Source organism: Vitis vinifera, chromosome 14 (genome assembly GCF_030704535.1).
Source record: "Vitis vinifera cultivar Pinot Noir 40024 chromosome 14, ASM3070453v1".
NCBI lineage: Eukaryota > Viridiplantae > Streptophyta > Magnoliopsida > Vitales > Vitaceae > Vitis > Vitis vinifera.
The window spans coordinates 4,309,576-4,325,291 of record NC_081818.1 but is presented as its reverse complement, the minus strand read 5'-3'; the positions used below and the strand labels follow the sequence as shown (position 1 = coordinate 4,325,291).

General features: G+C 31.8%; 1 protein-coding gene across 1 annotated transcript; it reads right to left on the bottom strand.

The window, feature by feature from the left end:
- Window positions 1-3,427: 3,427 nt before the first annotated feature.
- LOC100262311 (uncharacterized) lies at window positions 3,428-5,591 on the bottom strand. The gene has a single exon (XM_002264178.5). The coding sequence runs from the start codon at window positions 5,463-5,465 to the stop codon at window positions 3,624-3,626; it is 1,842 nt and encodes a 613-aa protein (XP_002264214.1). The 5' UTR covers window positions 5,466-5,591; the 3' UTR covers window positions 3,428-3,623.
- Between the last annotated feature and the right edge of the window lie 10,125 nt (window positions 5,592-15,716).

Sequence of the window (15,716 nt, the reverse complement as noted above, 5' to 3'; positions counted from 1 at the left end):
ACATCTTTCCCTCTATTGCTGTTTCTGCTTCATTTTTTTCTCTTAAGGAAAAACAGATTCATTTTAGAAAGGCTGCTTGAAATCAGACTTACTATGCTCTATTTGGAGGCTTACAGTCAAATATACCTGACTTTTATGTTGAATGATTCTGTAAATACTTTTTTCCAACTGCTTCTTTTTGGTTTAGAGTTGCTGAGAGATTCAATTTGTTACAGAATGGACATGTTTTATGCTAATAGCTGGTTTCTAGTAATTTTTTAGTGTTAAAAGGAGTGAAGTCTGAAACTTGGAACGCTGCAAGACAGCTTAGACTTTGGAACCATTCCTTCTATGAAATGAAAGCTTTGGTGATGGATAAAATTTCCAGGATTTGTATGCTGGACCTCGTGTTTGAAGTTTGTCCTGCGTTTCCTTGAATCAACTGCCTAGATATGTGTGTAGAAGTTGTCTTGTATCCCTGAAATAAGAGTGAATGGTGGATATGATCACAAGATGCACAATGATAGGAATGGCTTATGGTAGCTAGGAAAAGGAACCCTTGTGCTAGTTTGCCCAGCTTTTTGGCTGCCCCATTGGCTTAACTTTCTGCATAAGTAGGCTGTCTTTGCCAAATTAAAGAGGTTTCGGTTACCACAAAAGCATTTAATTGAGATTTTAGTTCATAAATGATTCTTATGTGTCTCAACTAGTTGAGATAAGGCTTTTTTAATTGATAGATACGTGTGCAATCCATCAATTGAATTTGCCCAAAAACTTCCCAGTAAAAGCCATTAGACAATACATCTACTAACTGAATGTCCTAAACAAGTTTGAATCAAAACCCCAAAACAAAGGAGGGTGTGGTCAATATCTTGCAATGAATGATTGGAGGCAAATTCATATCTCTGCAAATTTTGCCATCTTTTGAGATTGATGTGATTCATTCTTTGTCAGATGTTGAAGATGATAAGTTTGGAGAGATTGGCAATGGAGACAAATGCAAAAATTGGCTTGTTTTGAAGGCACTTATTGGTGGTTGGAGTTTTGGATGGTATTGAGAAGGGACCACATTGAGAAGCCTCAGACAGAGCTTTGAAGCTGCTGGTATTTGCTTTCGAAGAATATTAAAATGGCAAGGAACAGCTAAGCTTTGGACAGAGACATGCAGTCCTCTTTAATTGACTTTCCATGCCCAAATTTGAATATGATAGAAACAAGAAACTGGGTTTGTTTGATTTGAAGGTTTATTATGTTTTGCCGTATTATTTTAGTTCTTTCCTTTTCCTTGCCCCCCTTTTTTTTGGACCTTAATTAGCTGGTTCAAGGTCACACTGCTATGCAACATGTCCATGGAAAGTCACTGTCATCAAATGAGTTTTCCTTTGTTTATTGTTGGGCAAATCTGAACTTGGGTACAATGCCCAAGTTGGCTACCAATGGGACTTTAACATTGAGATCTGGGCTTGGGCTGGGGCCTTTGGCACCAATCCCATGTCAAAGATTGATCTGAATTTACTTCAATAGCTTCATTTATTTATTCATTTTCAATAATATTTGGAATAGTTGTGGTTCAAGAAAGTGAATCTACCTGAAGAAACTAATGAGTGGGGACAGAGATGCAAGTTTGAAGAAGGATTGGGTTTTGAAGAAAAAAAGGGGACAAAAGCAGCATTTTGAAGTCAAAACATTGCATTATTTAAAGGCCTTCCTGTCGTAAGGTTCTCCAACATATATGAATACTAAATGAATGAAAGATGGAAGTTCCCTTGTGTAATTTCAGTGACTGCAGAAGAGTCACATGGTGCCTAGTTGTTAACTTCAAAATGGTTCAAGCATCTAAATTCAGACATGAGGAGAAGCAGCACATGGTATGGATTAGATGCCTTTGAAAATGGAGGGGGGGAATCTAGTCTCATTGTTTTCAGAGGAATGAACTCTAAATGATCTATTATCTTAACTATTAAGGCATGTCTAAATGATCTATTTTCTTAACTATTAAGGGCATGTTTGGTTGATGTTTTCAAAAATTGTTTTCTATTCTTAAAAACAAAAAATACTGGAAACTCGTTTGACAAAGGAGTATTAAGTTGTTTTCTGTGTTCCTGGTGTTTTCAAATACCCTGATTTTAGAGAACATCTGAAACGAATGTGCTGCTCTGGTGTGGGCAATTGTAATCCATTGGAGGTTGCATGAACTTTTCCTCCCTTTTTTGGCATTCTTCTCTCTCTCCTCTCCAAGCACCTTTTTGTTTTTCCTTCTGTGGGTATGGAGTGGGGAAGATTATCCCTATTAGGATCTGAAAAAACATAGGAAATGAAACAAATCAAGAAAATCCAAAACTCCTCATCATTTCTTCTTCCACACAACCCATAACAAAAACCTCAAAATTCTCCTACCCTCAATTTTCTCAACAACCAAACATGATGATACCTACAAAAATATTGAAGAAAAAAAAAAACTGGAACAAAAAATATAAGAATAATAACAAAAAAACAGAGTAAATCAAATAATCGATTTTTTTATGTGAGAATTTAGAAATTCTGGAAATTCCACCCTGTTGATTCCATTTATTTTTGTATTTTTCCCTTTGCAGTTGAATTTCTTTAGATTTTAATGAGGAGGCTGTAGTTGTGGGACCGTGGGAGTACGTGGAGTGTTGGGAGAGAAAGTAGAGAGAGAGATCTTTAGCCAGTTAACCTAAGCAAAAGCCTGAGTGGATGGGCATGGGCATGGCATGATGGTGTTGTTGAAGAAATATTTTAAAACTATCAAACAAATGGATTTTCATCTAACCTTCTTGCATATAAAATTTGGGTTGCCTTGTTCAAAGGTGTATTTCATATGGTATTCCTTTTCATACAAGTATTCTAAAAAATTATTTTTATCAACTCAATCAAACATGTTTTTTTTTTTTTTTTAGTTTTTAATAACAAAAATTATTTTTTGGAATTCAATTTCTAAACGTATTTTTATTTTTGAAAACATACAAAATTATTCTTAAAAACGATTTTTCAGAATAACTTTTAAAAACACTTTCCAAACAGACCCTATTTATTAATATTATTTATTGGACTTTTAAAAACACTTTCCAAACAGACCCTAATTGTTAATATTATTTATTGGTGCAATTTTTGTTGTAGCATGTTGCAACTTTTTTTAATTTCAACTTAATTTAATTTGGGTTTGGGCAAATGCTTGTGTAACCCAAAGCTAATTTAATATTTTTTTTATAATGTTAGAAAAATACATAAAATTATATCATGTACTTTTTCATAATGTTAAGACATACATAAATTTAAAGCTTAAAAAATTGAAATTGAGTAGGACTTGGAATAAGTACATTTGATTGAACTCATTTTCTCCCTTAACAAGGCTGGTTTGAGACTAGTAAAATAGAACAGCCCAGGATAAATTGAATGGAAGACAGATGATGATGGATTCTTCATGTTAAGGAAAGAACTATTAAAACTTGATGTGTTGTTGTGAATCCTGTGATTCTAGCATTGGTTACATCATCTTCAATAGATAGAAAACTAAAAACAACCAAGATGGCATCATTCTGTCCAGGTTAAAAGACTGTTAATTCTAGAATTCATAGCAACTTGACCTTATCAGCAACAAGCTCATGGGAAAAATGAACTCATCAGTGACCTTTAGCAACATATGCAAAAGATGCTGCAGCAAAAATTGTTGTGGCAGATGACACCAAGGTCCAGAAATTCCTCTTCTTGTGTGCCTCAGCCAGAGTCTTCTGCAGAGTCTCCACTTGCCTCTTCATGTCTTCTACCTCGGTCTCTCTGCTTCTGAAAGCATTCTTTATGACTTCTAGCTGTGCTGCAAATGGCTGAGTTTCTTCTTTGGTGTTTTGCTCATAAACACCCTCTTCTTGCTTTCCATTATTTTCATCTTTGGATGGACAAACCAGGGCTCCGGTGTTCTTCAACATGGCTAAGGCCAGTTCTGAATTAGCAAGCATTGATTCAACTTTACCCCGCATATCATCGATTCCTTGTTGAGCCTCCACAAGGTTCTTCTCTGCTGAAGCCTTTTCGCCCTTCAACATTTCATAGAGGCTCTGCAACTCTTTCTTTTCTCCAATGAGCTTCTCATGGTCCCTCTTCATCTGCTCCAGCTCTTTCAAGGTTTCTTCAGTATTCTTCTCCACTTCCACAACTTTTGTCCTCAGGTTGTCTCCGCTCTTTTTCTCCTCAGCAAGACCCTTCTTCACATCATCTCTCTCTACTGTAATCTGATTCAATGCATCTCTATAGTGGGTAGCTTCAGATTGCAATTGCTTGTTCTTCTCTGCAATCTCTCCAAATTTCTTTTCCAATTTGGAAAGAGCATCCACGAGCTCACGCACGTCCTTCTGCAACTCAACAATTTCACTCTCCTGTTTAAATTTCACCTCCTCAATCGCATTTTTCTCACTAAGTATCTCCTCCACCTTTTGCTTCTGAACCTCTAGTTGCTTCTGAGCGTCCTCCAGACTCTTCATGGTGGAAACCTTTTCCCCCATTAAACTTTCCAAGCGTTTTTCCATCTCGTTTTTCTCTGAGATCAGTGTATTGCTCTCCATTTCCATCTTCTCTTGCTTCTCTTTAGCCTCAACTAGATTCTTCTCCAATTCACAAACTTTGATCCGCAAATCCTCTTGCTCCTTCAGCAGAGCACATCTGTTCTCATTGAGTTCACCCACTTCCTTCTTCAACTCATTTATCAACACCATTTGGGCACTTCTCTCCTTCTCAATCCCCTCTTTATCACTAACAATGGCCTCAATCTTAGCCTTCAAATCATCATTCAACCTCACTGATTCAGCCAACCTCCTCTCGACCAAATCTTTATCAATTTTCAGGGACTCGATGCTTTCATCTTTCTTCTCTTTTTCTTCTATCAGTACCTCACATTCCATTTGCAGTACACTCACCTTCTCTTCACTCTTTTTTTCCCTCCCCTCCATTTCAACCACTTTCAACCTCAACCTATTTGCCTCCTCAGCCCAAAAATCTCTCTCACTCCTCATTCCATCCCTCTCACCACTGACATGATCTAGTAATAGCCTCTGTTTTTCCAGATTGCCCATAACCTCATTGACCTTTTCCTTCAACACCTCAATCTCACTCTTCACCTTCTCACCCTCTTCTCTCCTCAAATCATCAATCTGGGTCTCAACAAAGAGACCCATTACGCTCTTCTCCAACTCCAACCCCATTGTCTGCTCCCTCAGCTGCTTCAACTCATCGTCCAAGATCTTCTTCTCCATCGCAAACCGAGACAACTCAGACTCCAAAGCCTCTCTGGACTGCTGCAGAGACTCCACCTGTTGACGACGCTCAAAGGTCTCTTTGAGGAGCAGAGAGTTGAGGGACTTGAGGTTTTGGAGTTTCTCAGAAGGGTCCTCCATGGGCGTGGTATCGTGGTCGGTCGGGTCTTGGTGTTGTTGGGTTGTCTTGTCTTGGTTGTTCGCCTTCTTCTTGGCCATTATGCGGATTGGGGATGAGAGGCTTAGGGTTTCTGTAGGGTTTATATGGCTGAGAATGGAGATAACAGCGTAGAAACAATCCAGAGGTTTATCAAGGGTTTATATTGCGGAAGAATATAATGCTGCAGAAACCATTTCTCACATCCATCCAATATTTTGCCACGTGGCTCATAAAAGGAAATTACACCACTACCACTATTGTATTTTTGAATTTTGAATGAAAATATTTAAAAAACGCCTACTACTGTAATGTTGTTTCAATACTCATAATTATTTTTTTAAATAACCTGAATATTATAATAGAAATGGGGAGGGTTGAAGGGGCAGAAGATAACGGGAAGAATTGACACGGTCATTTTCAAATTCAAATTTTTGGCTCAAAGTTTGAGGAGTTCATGGGGAACCCCAACAACTGTTGGTAGATCACCTATCCTCCACGTCACTGCCGTTTATTGGCTTACAAAATGCATTTCAAATGAAATTCAGTGCATTTGTATTCATTTGCATTCAATTTCTGTTATGTTGGAGTGTTTCCTATAGATGTAAATTTAAAAGAATTTGACCGTCATTTTGAGACTCTTTGGAAAATAGCAAAAATGTTAAAAGAAAAAATATATATATTTTAATATTTGAATTTTTTCAAAATGAGTGGAAAAAAAATATTAAGAAAAGGAGAGAGCCAATCTTGTCAAAAGATTTCTTCTCATAAGGGAATAATTTTATAACTTTTCCTTGTTTTTTTTTTCTTTTCTTATATTTTTTTTCTCCATTTTCTTTGGCTCAATCTCTATAGAAACTAGCATGTAAGCAAAAATTGAACTTGAATTAAAAAAAAAAAAATGTGAGTCTATCTTGGTTTCATTTTTTTTCTATTTCTGAGATTATTCTATAATCGCTTCTTATAATTTATTCACTAACTAATTATTTTTATCATAATCATTTTCTTACTAAAAATGTCCAATTCTAAATTACTTCCATTTTTGAACAAAATGAGGTATTTGGTAAAATTTAGAAAATATTTTTTTAAAAAATAAAAAATTATTTATAATATTTTCTCGAAAAAAAATATACTTGATAAGTAATTTTCCTAAAACCACTTTTAAAGAAATATTTCTATAAAAAATGCTTTGAGTAAAAACAATACTATACATATGTTGAAATTGATTTTAATTTGCATGTTGAGAAATGGTAATTTTTATTTATATTCATTGATACAACAACATTTATGACAATATGAATATTATGTCATTATTCAATCCCTTGTATATCAATATAAAAAGTGCGTATATTAAATAAAACAAATTATGTAAATGTAAGCTTTGAATCAATGAACAAATATTCTTCAAAAGCATGTACAAATAGCTAGCCCTTTTATAGATATTGCAGGTGTAAAGAATCATAAGTTATTAGAAAAAGTTCAATGTGGGGGTTGAAGTAAGTCATTTTTAGCAAATATTCAATTGATAATCTTGATTATATTTAAGGACAAAAAAAGCTAGTGCATGCTCCTAATAGAACATGTTTGAAATGTAAATAAATAAGTTAGGGGTGAATTTGAGATTTTTCTTAAAAACCCGAGAAGAGTTTGGGTATTGTCTTGTCCAACCTCGCCTGGATTATATATAAAATTAATTTAATTTAATTTTTACTTTCTTATTTTTAATAGGTGGAATCATATATAAGTACACTATTTAGAAAATATAGATGAATTGAGAAGTGGTGTGGGGAAGGGTTGACTTCCTTAAGGAAAAAACACAGGAATGGAAATGTGGAAGTGGAGTGTAGTTTTGGCATCATGATTTGAGAATTATTTTTCTCAAAATGTATTTTTTTTTATGAAACCTACTTTTTTTTTTTTTTTGGGTTCTCAACTCATTCATATTTTAATAATGCATGATTCCCCATTTTTTAATATAATAATAATGATAATAATAATAATACTTTTCAATAAAATAAGTTATAAAAATTAAAATATTTTAATTATTTATAAAATATATATATTTTAATCAATTAAAAATAAATTTTTACTTTTTTTTTTAAAAAAAAAGAGAAATAGGGGACTTGCCTCGCTCTATCTCACTTATTTTTTTTTTTTTTTAATGAAACGAGAATAAGAATTATTTTGAATAAAATGGGTGGAGTTAGGATGAGGGCAACCTATCCCAAACCCGCCTGTTGTCATCTTTTGATGTATCTTCTATTTTTAAAACAAAGAGTATAATAACTATTTTAATTAAGTATAAAAATACTTGAATTTTGCTCCTATTTAACTTAAAATTTTCAAATAAATATTAATTATTTATATTTAATTAAAATTTACCTTACCTTTTTTTAGAGTATCTTCTATGTTTTAGAATACCAAGATAAAACAATTAAGTACTTGATTAATTATAATTATTTTTTTCAACTTAATCTTCCACTATTTTTCTAATATTGAAAAGTTCTAAGTTGAGACGTGAATACTTGTATTTTTAATGCAATAATTATATATTTGGTCACATAATTAATGTCACATAGGATATGTATGTCCTATGATATTATATCTCATTGGATCGAAAAAAAAAATGTTAAAATAAGATTTCAAATGAGATATGATATATTTGGATATGCATATCCTATGGACATGATATTTTAAGGTACTATATTTAATGATATATGTTATATTATATTACGTTTATATTTAATTTGTGAAATGAATAAAAAATATATATTATTTTCAATATTGAAAATAAAAATTATATCACATTCTAATATTTTCTATTTTAAAAAAAATGAAATTTCCCTTGTCTTTAACAATATTTATGCTTTACAAATAATTTTTTTATATTATGTTATTTAATGTATAAAAATAATTTATATCATATATTAATATTATTTTATAAATATTTTTTTTGTTTTTCTTTTTTAATCATAAATTTAATTTATAATAAAATTTTATTTTACAAAATGAGTATGTAAACAAAATAAAAAAATTGATAAAAAGGTAAATTTATAATACATGAGATATACATATCTCACATTTTAGTATAATAATATATTCTACCCTTTTTCATATCGATGTTTGGTTAAACATATGATAAATGATGAGAAAATTTATTTTATTTCATCGTCAACCAAACATAAGATAAAATATAATGTCCAATCTCTTATTCTATCCCATGCTATATGGGAACAACTAAACATGGTTAGATAAGGGTCTCTTTGGGAATTGTTTTCTGTTTTATATTCTTAAGAATAGAAAAGATGATGTTTTTAGATTACATTTTTAGTTATTTTATAATGTTTTAAGAAATAATTATACAAATATATAAAATGATTAAAAATAAAATACTAGATAAAAAATCATTTTTAAAACATATTTAAAAATATTAAAAACAGGTTCAAAAATATTTTGGGTTTTCAAACAAACTTGTGTTCTATAAAAATAGAGAACAATTTTCAAAAACTATTTTTTAGAATTGTTTTTGAAAACAATTATCAAACAGAACCTAAGATATTCACTTAAAATGTAATTTTTAATGAATTATTTTAAATATTTTTATATTGAAAACTATTTACACATAAAAATTTCAAATAAATATGAATTTTCAAAGCAATGGTATCATCGAATATGATCTTATTTAAGCACAAAGGAAACATAGTAATTCTATAATCTTTGTTTTTCCCACATCACTAATTATTTTTGGTAATCCAATTATTAAATTTTTATTTTTATGTTTTTGAAAAAAAATAAAATTGAATATTTGATTTGATAGTGATTCTAAAATTAATCATATTAGGACATTTATCTGACTAGATTTCTTCCCTCAATTATAATTTCCTTATTTAGTGATATTTCTTTTGTGTACATTATTTTCTTAGTTGTACATATATTTTTGACAATGACCCACGAGTTGATGGATGAAATTCTAATTATATTTTGAAATTGAATCGATTATCCAAGGAGGAGATGATATCGGTTTTCGTGGCTCATAATAGTGCAATGGCGAGGCTCATTGGGTTGCTGGTTTTCATCGGATTTCTTGGAGCTTTGGTGTACTTCAATGTTTTCACACATCAACTTGCCCATGCTCAACTTCAATTCACGTAATAGTATTATCAATTTTTGTTTTTTTAGTTTTTTGTCTAAAAATAATTTTGTTTCGGATTTAAGTCGTTTGTTTTTTTACTTTTTCATGTCTTATTATAAAATTTTAATGGAATAAAAAAATCCGATATTTGATGGTATTTGTTTTTTTAGTTTTTTTTGTTAAAAAAATTTGCTTTTAAGGTCTTTTATTTTTTTATTTTTTTCATAACTTATTATAAATTTTTAACTAAATAAAGAAAACTAAAATATTTGACTTTTTTAAATGAAAAAAATAATATATTGATTTTTTTGAAAATTAAATTGAAGTTTTAAAAATTAAAGTTTAGAAAATTAAAATTTTAAAAATTAAACTTAAGAATCGGAGTTTTGAAAATTAAATTAAAAATTGAAGTTTTGAAAATTATTTGAAAATCGAAATCTTAAAAATCAATTGAGAATTGAAGTTTTGAAAATTAAAATTAATTTTAAAGATCCGTGAATGACCCTCCAAACACGAGTCCATTAACACCAGAAAATTCATGCCAGGTATGAGGAAGTGCATGGCTTGGGGAAATATGTTTTCCACTGAGAAAATCAAGCAATACTGTGCCAAAGCTATAAACTACACTTGCAGCAGTCACTTTACCTGTTCTCAAGTATTCTGGGGGGTGAAGGCCAAGTTTGTACTATAGATTTTGTGCTATTCTTCATAAATAGATGCAAAGCCTCTTCACCATAGCCACTTGGGGCATATTCAGCAATGATAGCTGCCCATGAGGCATCATTGCACATAACCTGCGATAATAGCATTCCACGAAACTGAATTCTTCTCCGGCATTCCATCAAAAACTCTTCTGGCTTCATCCAACATACTATTCTGCACATATCCTGACACCATTGCTGTCCAAGTGAAGACATCCTGAACTGGAGACTCCTCAAACAATCTCTGTGCTTCCGACAACTCCCCATTCTGGGCTTACCCCGTAATCATAGTATTCCATGAAACTTCATCACTCTCTGGGCTTAGCTCATTCCCCTGAAAACTCGCTGCCCCATAACTCTCACCCAACTTTCTTTCTCCTCTCTGTTTTTGCTCTTAAAATCTCCTCACCCGGCTCTCTGTTTTTCTCTCAAAACGTCCCCTGTTTCTTGTCACTCCAGAATATCCCCATCTTGCTCTGTTTTCAGCTCGTTTTTCTTCTCCTCATGCTGATGCCGAAGCTTGTGCGATGGGGAAATCAATGGAGTGGAGAAGCTATCGATGATCAAGGAGAATCTGATCATGCGCCACTTCTGGATGAGGAACTGATGGTGCGCTGACGATCCTTGAGGGCTTGATGGCGGTGCCGTTCAATGAATCCCGCAAATGCTACTGGTGATGAAGTTTGAACATATCTGAAGGCAGAAATCGGCCTTGCTCCAGTGGTAAGTCATTTACAATGAAGGCTCATCTACTTTCCTAACCCCGTTGGTGGCTAACGCTCATAAACTTTTGAGGACCTCTTCCATGGAAAACTTGCTAAGCTCAGCAAAAAAAAACGCCCAGTGCTGAATCTCTTTCCTGATTCTGAATCAAGAGCTTAACTCGCTCAATTGGGCAGCAGCTGATTTGGAGACTGCGGCAGAAACTCCTCCCATGAGAAAATCAATCATAAAACCTTTTGCACCTTTCTCCGCAGGAGCTTGAGCAAATATGGGAGACAAGGGTGATACAAGGGCCGGGCCATTGCCACTGCTTGCTGGCAGTAAAGAAGTCTGCAAACCTCCATTCACATAGGCACTCTCAGACTGTGTACACTGGTATTTCCGGATTGCAAATTAGGCGACAGTGTAGAAAAAGAGATAAGACTGCCCATTTATTTTCTGAAATATTGACGAATGCTGTGATCCATCCGCGATGTTTGAAACTAAGAACGGTGACCTTAACTCGTGAAGGTTGCCGTGAGAGACCACAACTCACTCTTCTTATAGCTCATGCATTTGGATGAGAACCGAAAACAGAGGAAAATTATAGCAAAGAGACGTCTCCAGAAACAGAGCATAACATAATAAACAACACAAGACATCAGTGGAAGCTCCACTGCATAGATTATCAGTGAACTTACTGACCGGGTGGGAGAGATTAAATCAAACATAAACGGAAAATGATTCTCAAGCATTTCACAACAAAGTTAAAACAAGGTGAGGTTACTTTTCAGCAAGAAAAATGATAGCAGGTAATGTGAGGATAACAATGGCAGATAAAGCAATGACAACAAATCCAAAGTTATCTTTGGGACCGACCAAAAGACCAAATGTGTGGCTCAATATCCACATCCGAACTGTGCACAAAATATTGCAAAAATCAGTAGAATAAGGAACATACGAGAAAACAGAGACATGAAATCAAGGTTAACACTTATCTTGTGTTCCTCCTCTTCCTTTTGCTCTGTTTTTCTTCTTGACCCCCCTGCTCTGTAGCTCTCTGTTTTTCTTGCTCTCCCCCGAAAATCCCTCTGTCTTTTTTTTTTCAAGCCCCCCTTTTCCTTTCCTTCCTCCCCCCACCCATCCCAAAAGAAAAAAGCTCTCCTCCTCGGACTACTCCATACCTACCCCTTTCCAACTTCTCTGCCAGCTTCCCCCAACTGGTTTCTTCTCCACCGAGCCTTCACCAGCTTTACTGCTCACCATCCACTCATCTCTCCTCTGTTCAGAAGAAGTCCCCATCCCAACCACCACCATGGCGAAGTGGTGGTGTCTTCTTGCCACGCGTCCCACGCAGCTGTTAGCACTTGTGGAGAGGTCGTCCCCCACTTTCCCAAAAAAAAAGCCCAGCTCACTCTTCTGTAGCCAAAGAGGGGTCTACATAAAGGTAATTTAATATTTTTATATTATTTTTCTATTTTATTTTGAAGAAAATAAAAAACAAACGTGGATAATGTTTTTTTATTTTTATTTTTTTAATTTAGGTTTAATATTCTATAAAAAATTCAAAAAAAAAAAATATAAGAAATGAGATCCATAATATAAAAATTATAAATATTATAAATATAAAAATATTATGAATACAAAACAAAATAAAATATTATATATATATAGATTTGAAATCAATATTATTTAAAATATTAACATTTATTTGTCTATTTATTAGATTATTAATTATTATTGGTGAATATATTTTATATTAAAAACTAATTTATGTATTAATTACACATTATGTTAAAATAAAATTTTAAATAAAAAATGAAAAAAATAATGAATAAATGAATTATTCTTTTTAAAAATAAATTTGGCTTTTTTAATTAATTAGATTCTTAAAAATTAAGGAAAAAAGATGAGAATTATTTTTTAAAAAAAATCAAAATTTAAAAATCGTTTTCACTAAATAGCATAAAGAGAAGTGGAATGGGAAGGGTTGACTTCTTGAAGGAAAAAACATAGGATGAGAATGGAAGGAGAGGGAGTGTGGCAGTGGAGGGTAGTTTTGAAAGCATGATTTGAGAATTATTTATCTCAAAATGTATTTTTTATGAAACCTATTTTTTTTTTTTAAGGTTATCAATTAATTCATATTTTCCTAATAATGCACCTTTCAAGATTCCCTTTTTTTTTTTAATATAATAATAATAATAATAATAATAGCACTTTTTAATAAAATAAGTTATAAAAATTATAATATTTTAATTATTTATAAAATATATTTATTTTAGCGCAATTAAAAAAAATTTAAAATAACTTTTTAAAAAAAATTTCAAAAAAAAGAGAAACAAGGTGAGGCAAGGGAGTATGAGAAATCCGTACACCTACCTGTCTTGCCCTATCTCATTTATTTTTTTTAATGGAACAAAAAAGAGAATTATTTTGAATAAAATGAGCGAGGTTTAGACGAAAAACAACCTATCCCAAACCCGTCCGTTGCCATCCCTTAATGTATCTCCTATTTTTAAAACAAAGTGGTGTAATATCTATATTAATGAAGTATAATATACTTGAATTTTGCTCCTATTTAACTTAAAATTTGCAAATAAATATTACTTATTTATATTTAATTAAAATTTACCTTACCTTTTCTTTTAGAGTATCTTCTATGTTTTAGAATACGAAGATAAAACAATTAAGTCTTTTAACTTGATTAATTATAATGATTTTTTTTCAACTTAATCTTCCGCTATTTTTCTAATATCGAAAAGTTCTAATTTGAGATGTGAATACTCGTATTTTTAATGCAATAATTATATATTTGGTCACTGTTAGCCCAAGGGTTATCTTAATCACGTTTTGATGATAACAAATCATGGTTAAGTTGCTAATTGATTTGAATTATAAAGAATTTCAGGTGTTCATTTGGAAATTCATCAAAGGAACCAATGGATGCATGATCAAGACAATTGGAAGACCTTTAATAATAGGAAACACATGTAAGATGAATGCATGGGTACACTTAGGATTTCCATATTTTTTTCATGCATCTTTAAAAACTTGGTTTATACTAGAGTTTTATCAAATGAACCTTAAGCAAATCGTTTCAAAATTGACATATTAATTTACCTAAAGACCTTGCCTAGGTGGTAGAAGCAAAAAGATAGGTTTTCGGGCCAAAAATGATGAACCGACTTAACCAAGTAAGGCACCAGTCGACTGGTTGACCCTTCCCAGTCTGGTCGAGAAATGCAAAAATCTTATTTCTCTTCTAGTAGTCTTTCTTTCTCAGTCGAGATTCGGTCGAGGACCGATCGAGGCCTAACGGTGACCTACCATGCATTTAATGCCCAACAACTAGCGAATCGATTAACCTTAAGCTCAACTGGTCAAGGTTGTATTTTTGGCATTTTGACTCTCGAGGCTAGAAATTTATAAATTGAGAGCTCCACTTCATTTATGAGGAAGAGAACACTTGTATTTATTTGTTTACCTATTTGTTCTTGCCTTAAAAGCTCTCATTCTTTTCTTGGTGCATTAAATCTTCATTTGCATATTTTTTAATGCACCTTTGTGATTCTTCATAGTATTTAAATTGTATTTGAGCCCTTGTTGAGTTAGGTTGAGAGTTACAAAGTTGTTATTTGAGTGTTAGAACCTTCAAGTGAGTAGAGACTTGAAGAGAATCGTGTAAAAGCTTATTGGAGTCGGAATCCAAGTGAAAAAGTGATTAGAAGTTTGGTTGAAGTTCAAGTATAGCAGAACCCTTATTCGATTAGAAACTTGAGGAGAGTGGACGTAGGCAAAGAAGTGACGAACCACTATAAAACTTGAGTTTGTTTTCTTTAACTTTATCTCTTTATATTTGTGATTCTTGTGTTTAAATTTATTGTGTTTGAAAAATAATTTTTTTGAACCCCAATTCACCCCCTATTGGGTGTTTTTTTCTATTAAGATTAACCTTTATTTTCTCAATCACATAATTAATGTCACGTAGGATATGTATACCTTATGATATCATATCTCATTGGATCGAAAAAACATATGTTAAGATATGATTTCAAATGGGATATGATATATTTGGATATGCATATCCTATGAACATGATATTTAAGGTAATATATTTAATAATATATGTTATATAATATTACATTTATATTTAATTTGTGAAATGAATAAAAAATTATATGAAATATATATTATTTTCAATGTTGAAAATAAAAATCATATCATATTCCAATATTTTCTATTTAAAAAAAATGAAATTTCTCTTATCTTTAACAATATTTATGATTAAAATATTTGAACTTTACAAATATTTTTTTTATATTATGTTATTTAATATATAAAAATAATTTATATCATATATTAATATTATTTTATAAATATTTTTTTGGTTTTTCTTTTTAATCATAAATTTAATTTATAATAAAAAAAAATATTCTACAAAATGAGTACGTAAACAAAATAAAAAATTGTTATAAAAAGTAAATTTATGATACATGAGGTATACATATCGCACATCTTAGTATGCAATTAACATATCTCATACAGAAAGGGATTAAAAATAAAAGATGAATAATATATTCCACTATTTATCCTATCGGTGTTTGGTTAAACATATGATAAGTGATGACAAAACTTATCATATCTCATCATCAACCAAATATGAGACAAAATATAATGTCCCATATTTTATTCTATCCCATGATATATAGGACAAACTAAACATGGTTAGGCACTTTAAGGGTCTCTTTGAGAACTGTTTTCTGTTTTATACTCTT

Coding starts and splice junctions, on each gene's coding strand:
- LOC100262311 (XM_002264178.5), bottom strand. CDS start 5,465: ATGGCCAAGAAGAAGGCGAACAACCAAGACAAGACAACCCAACAACAC.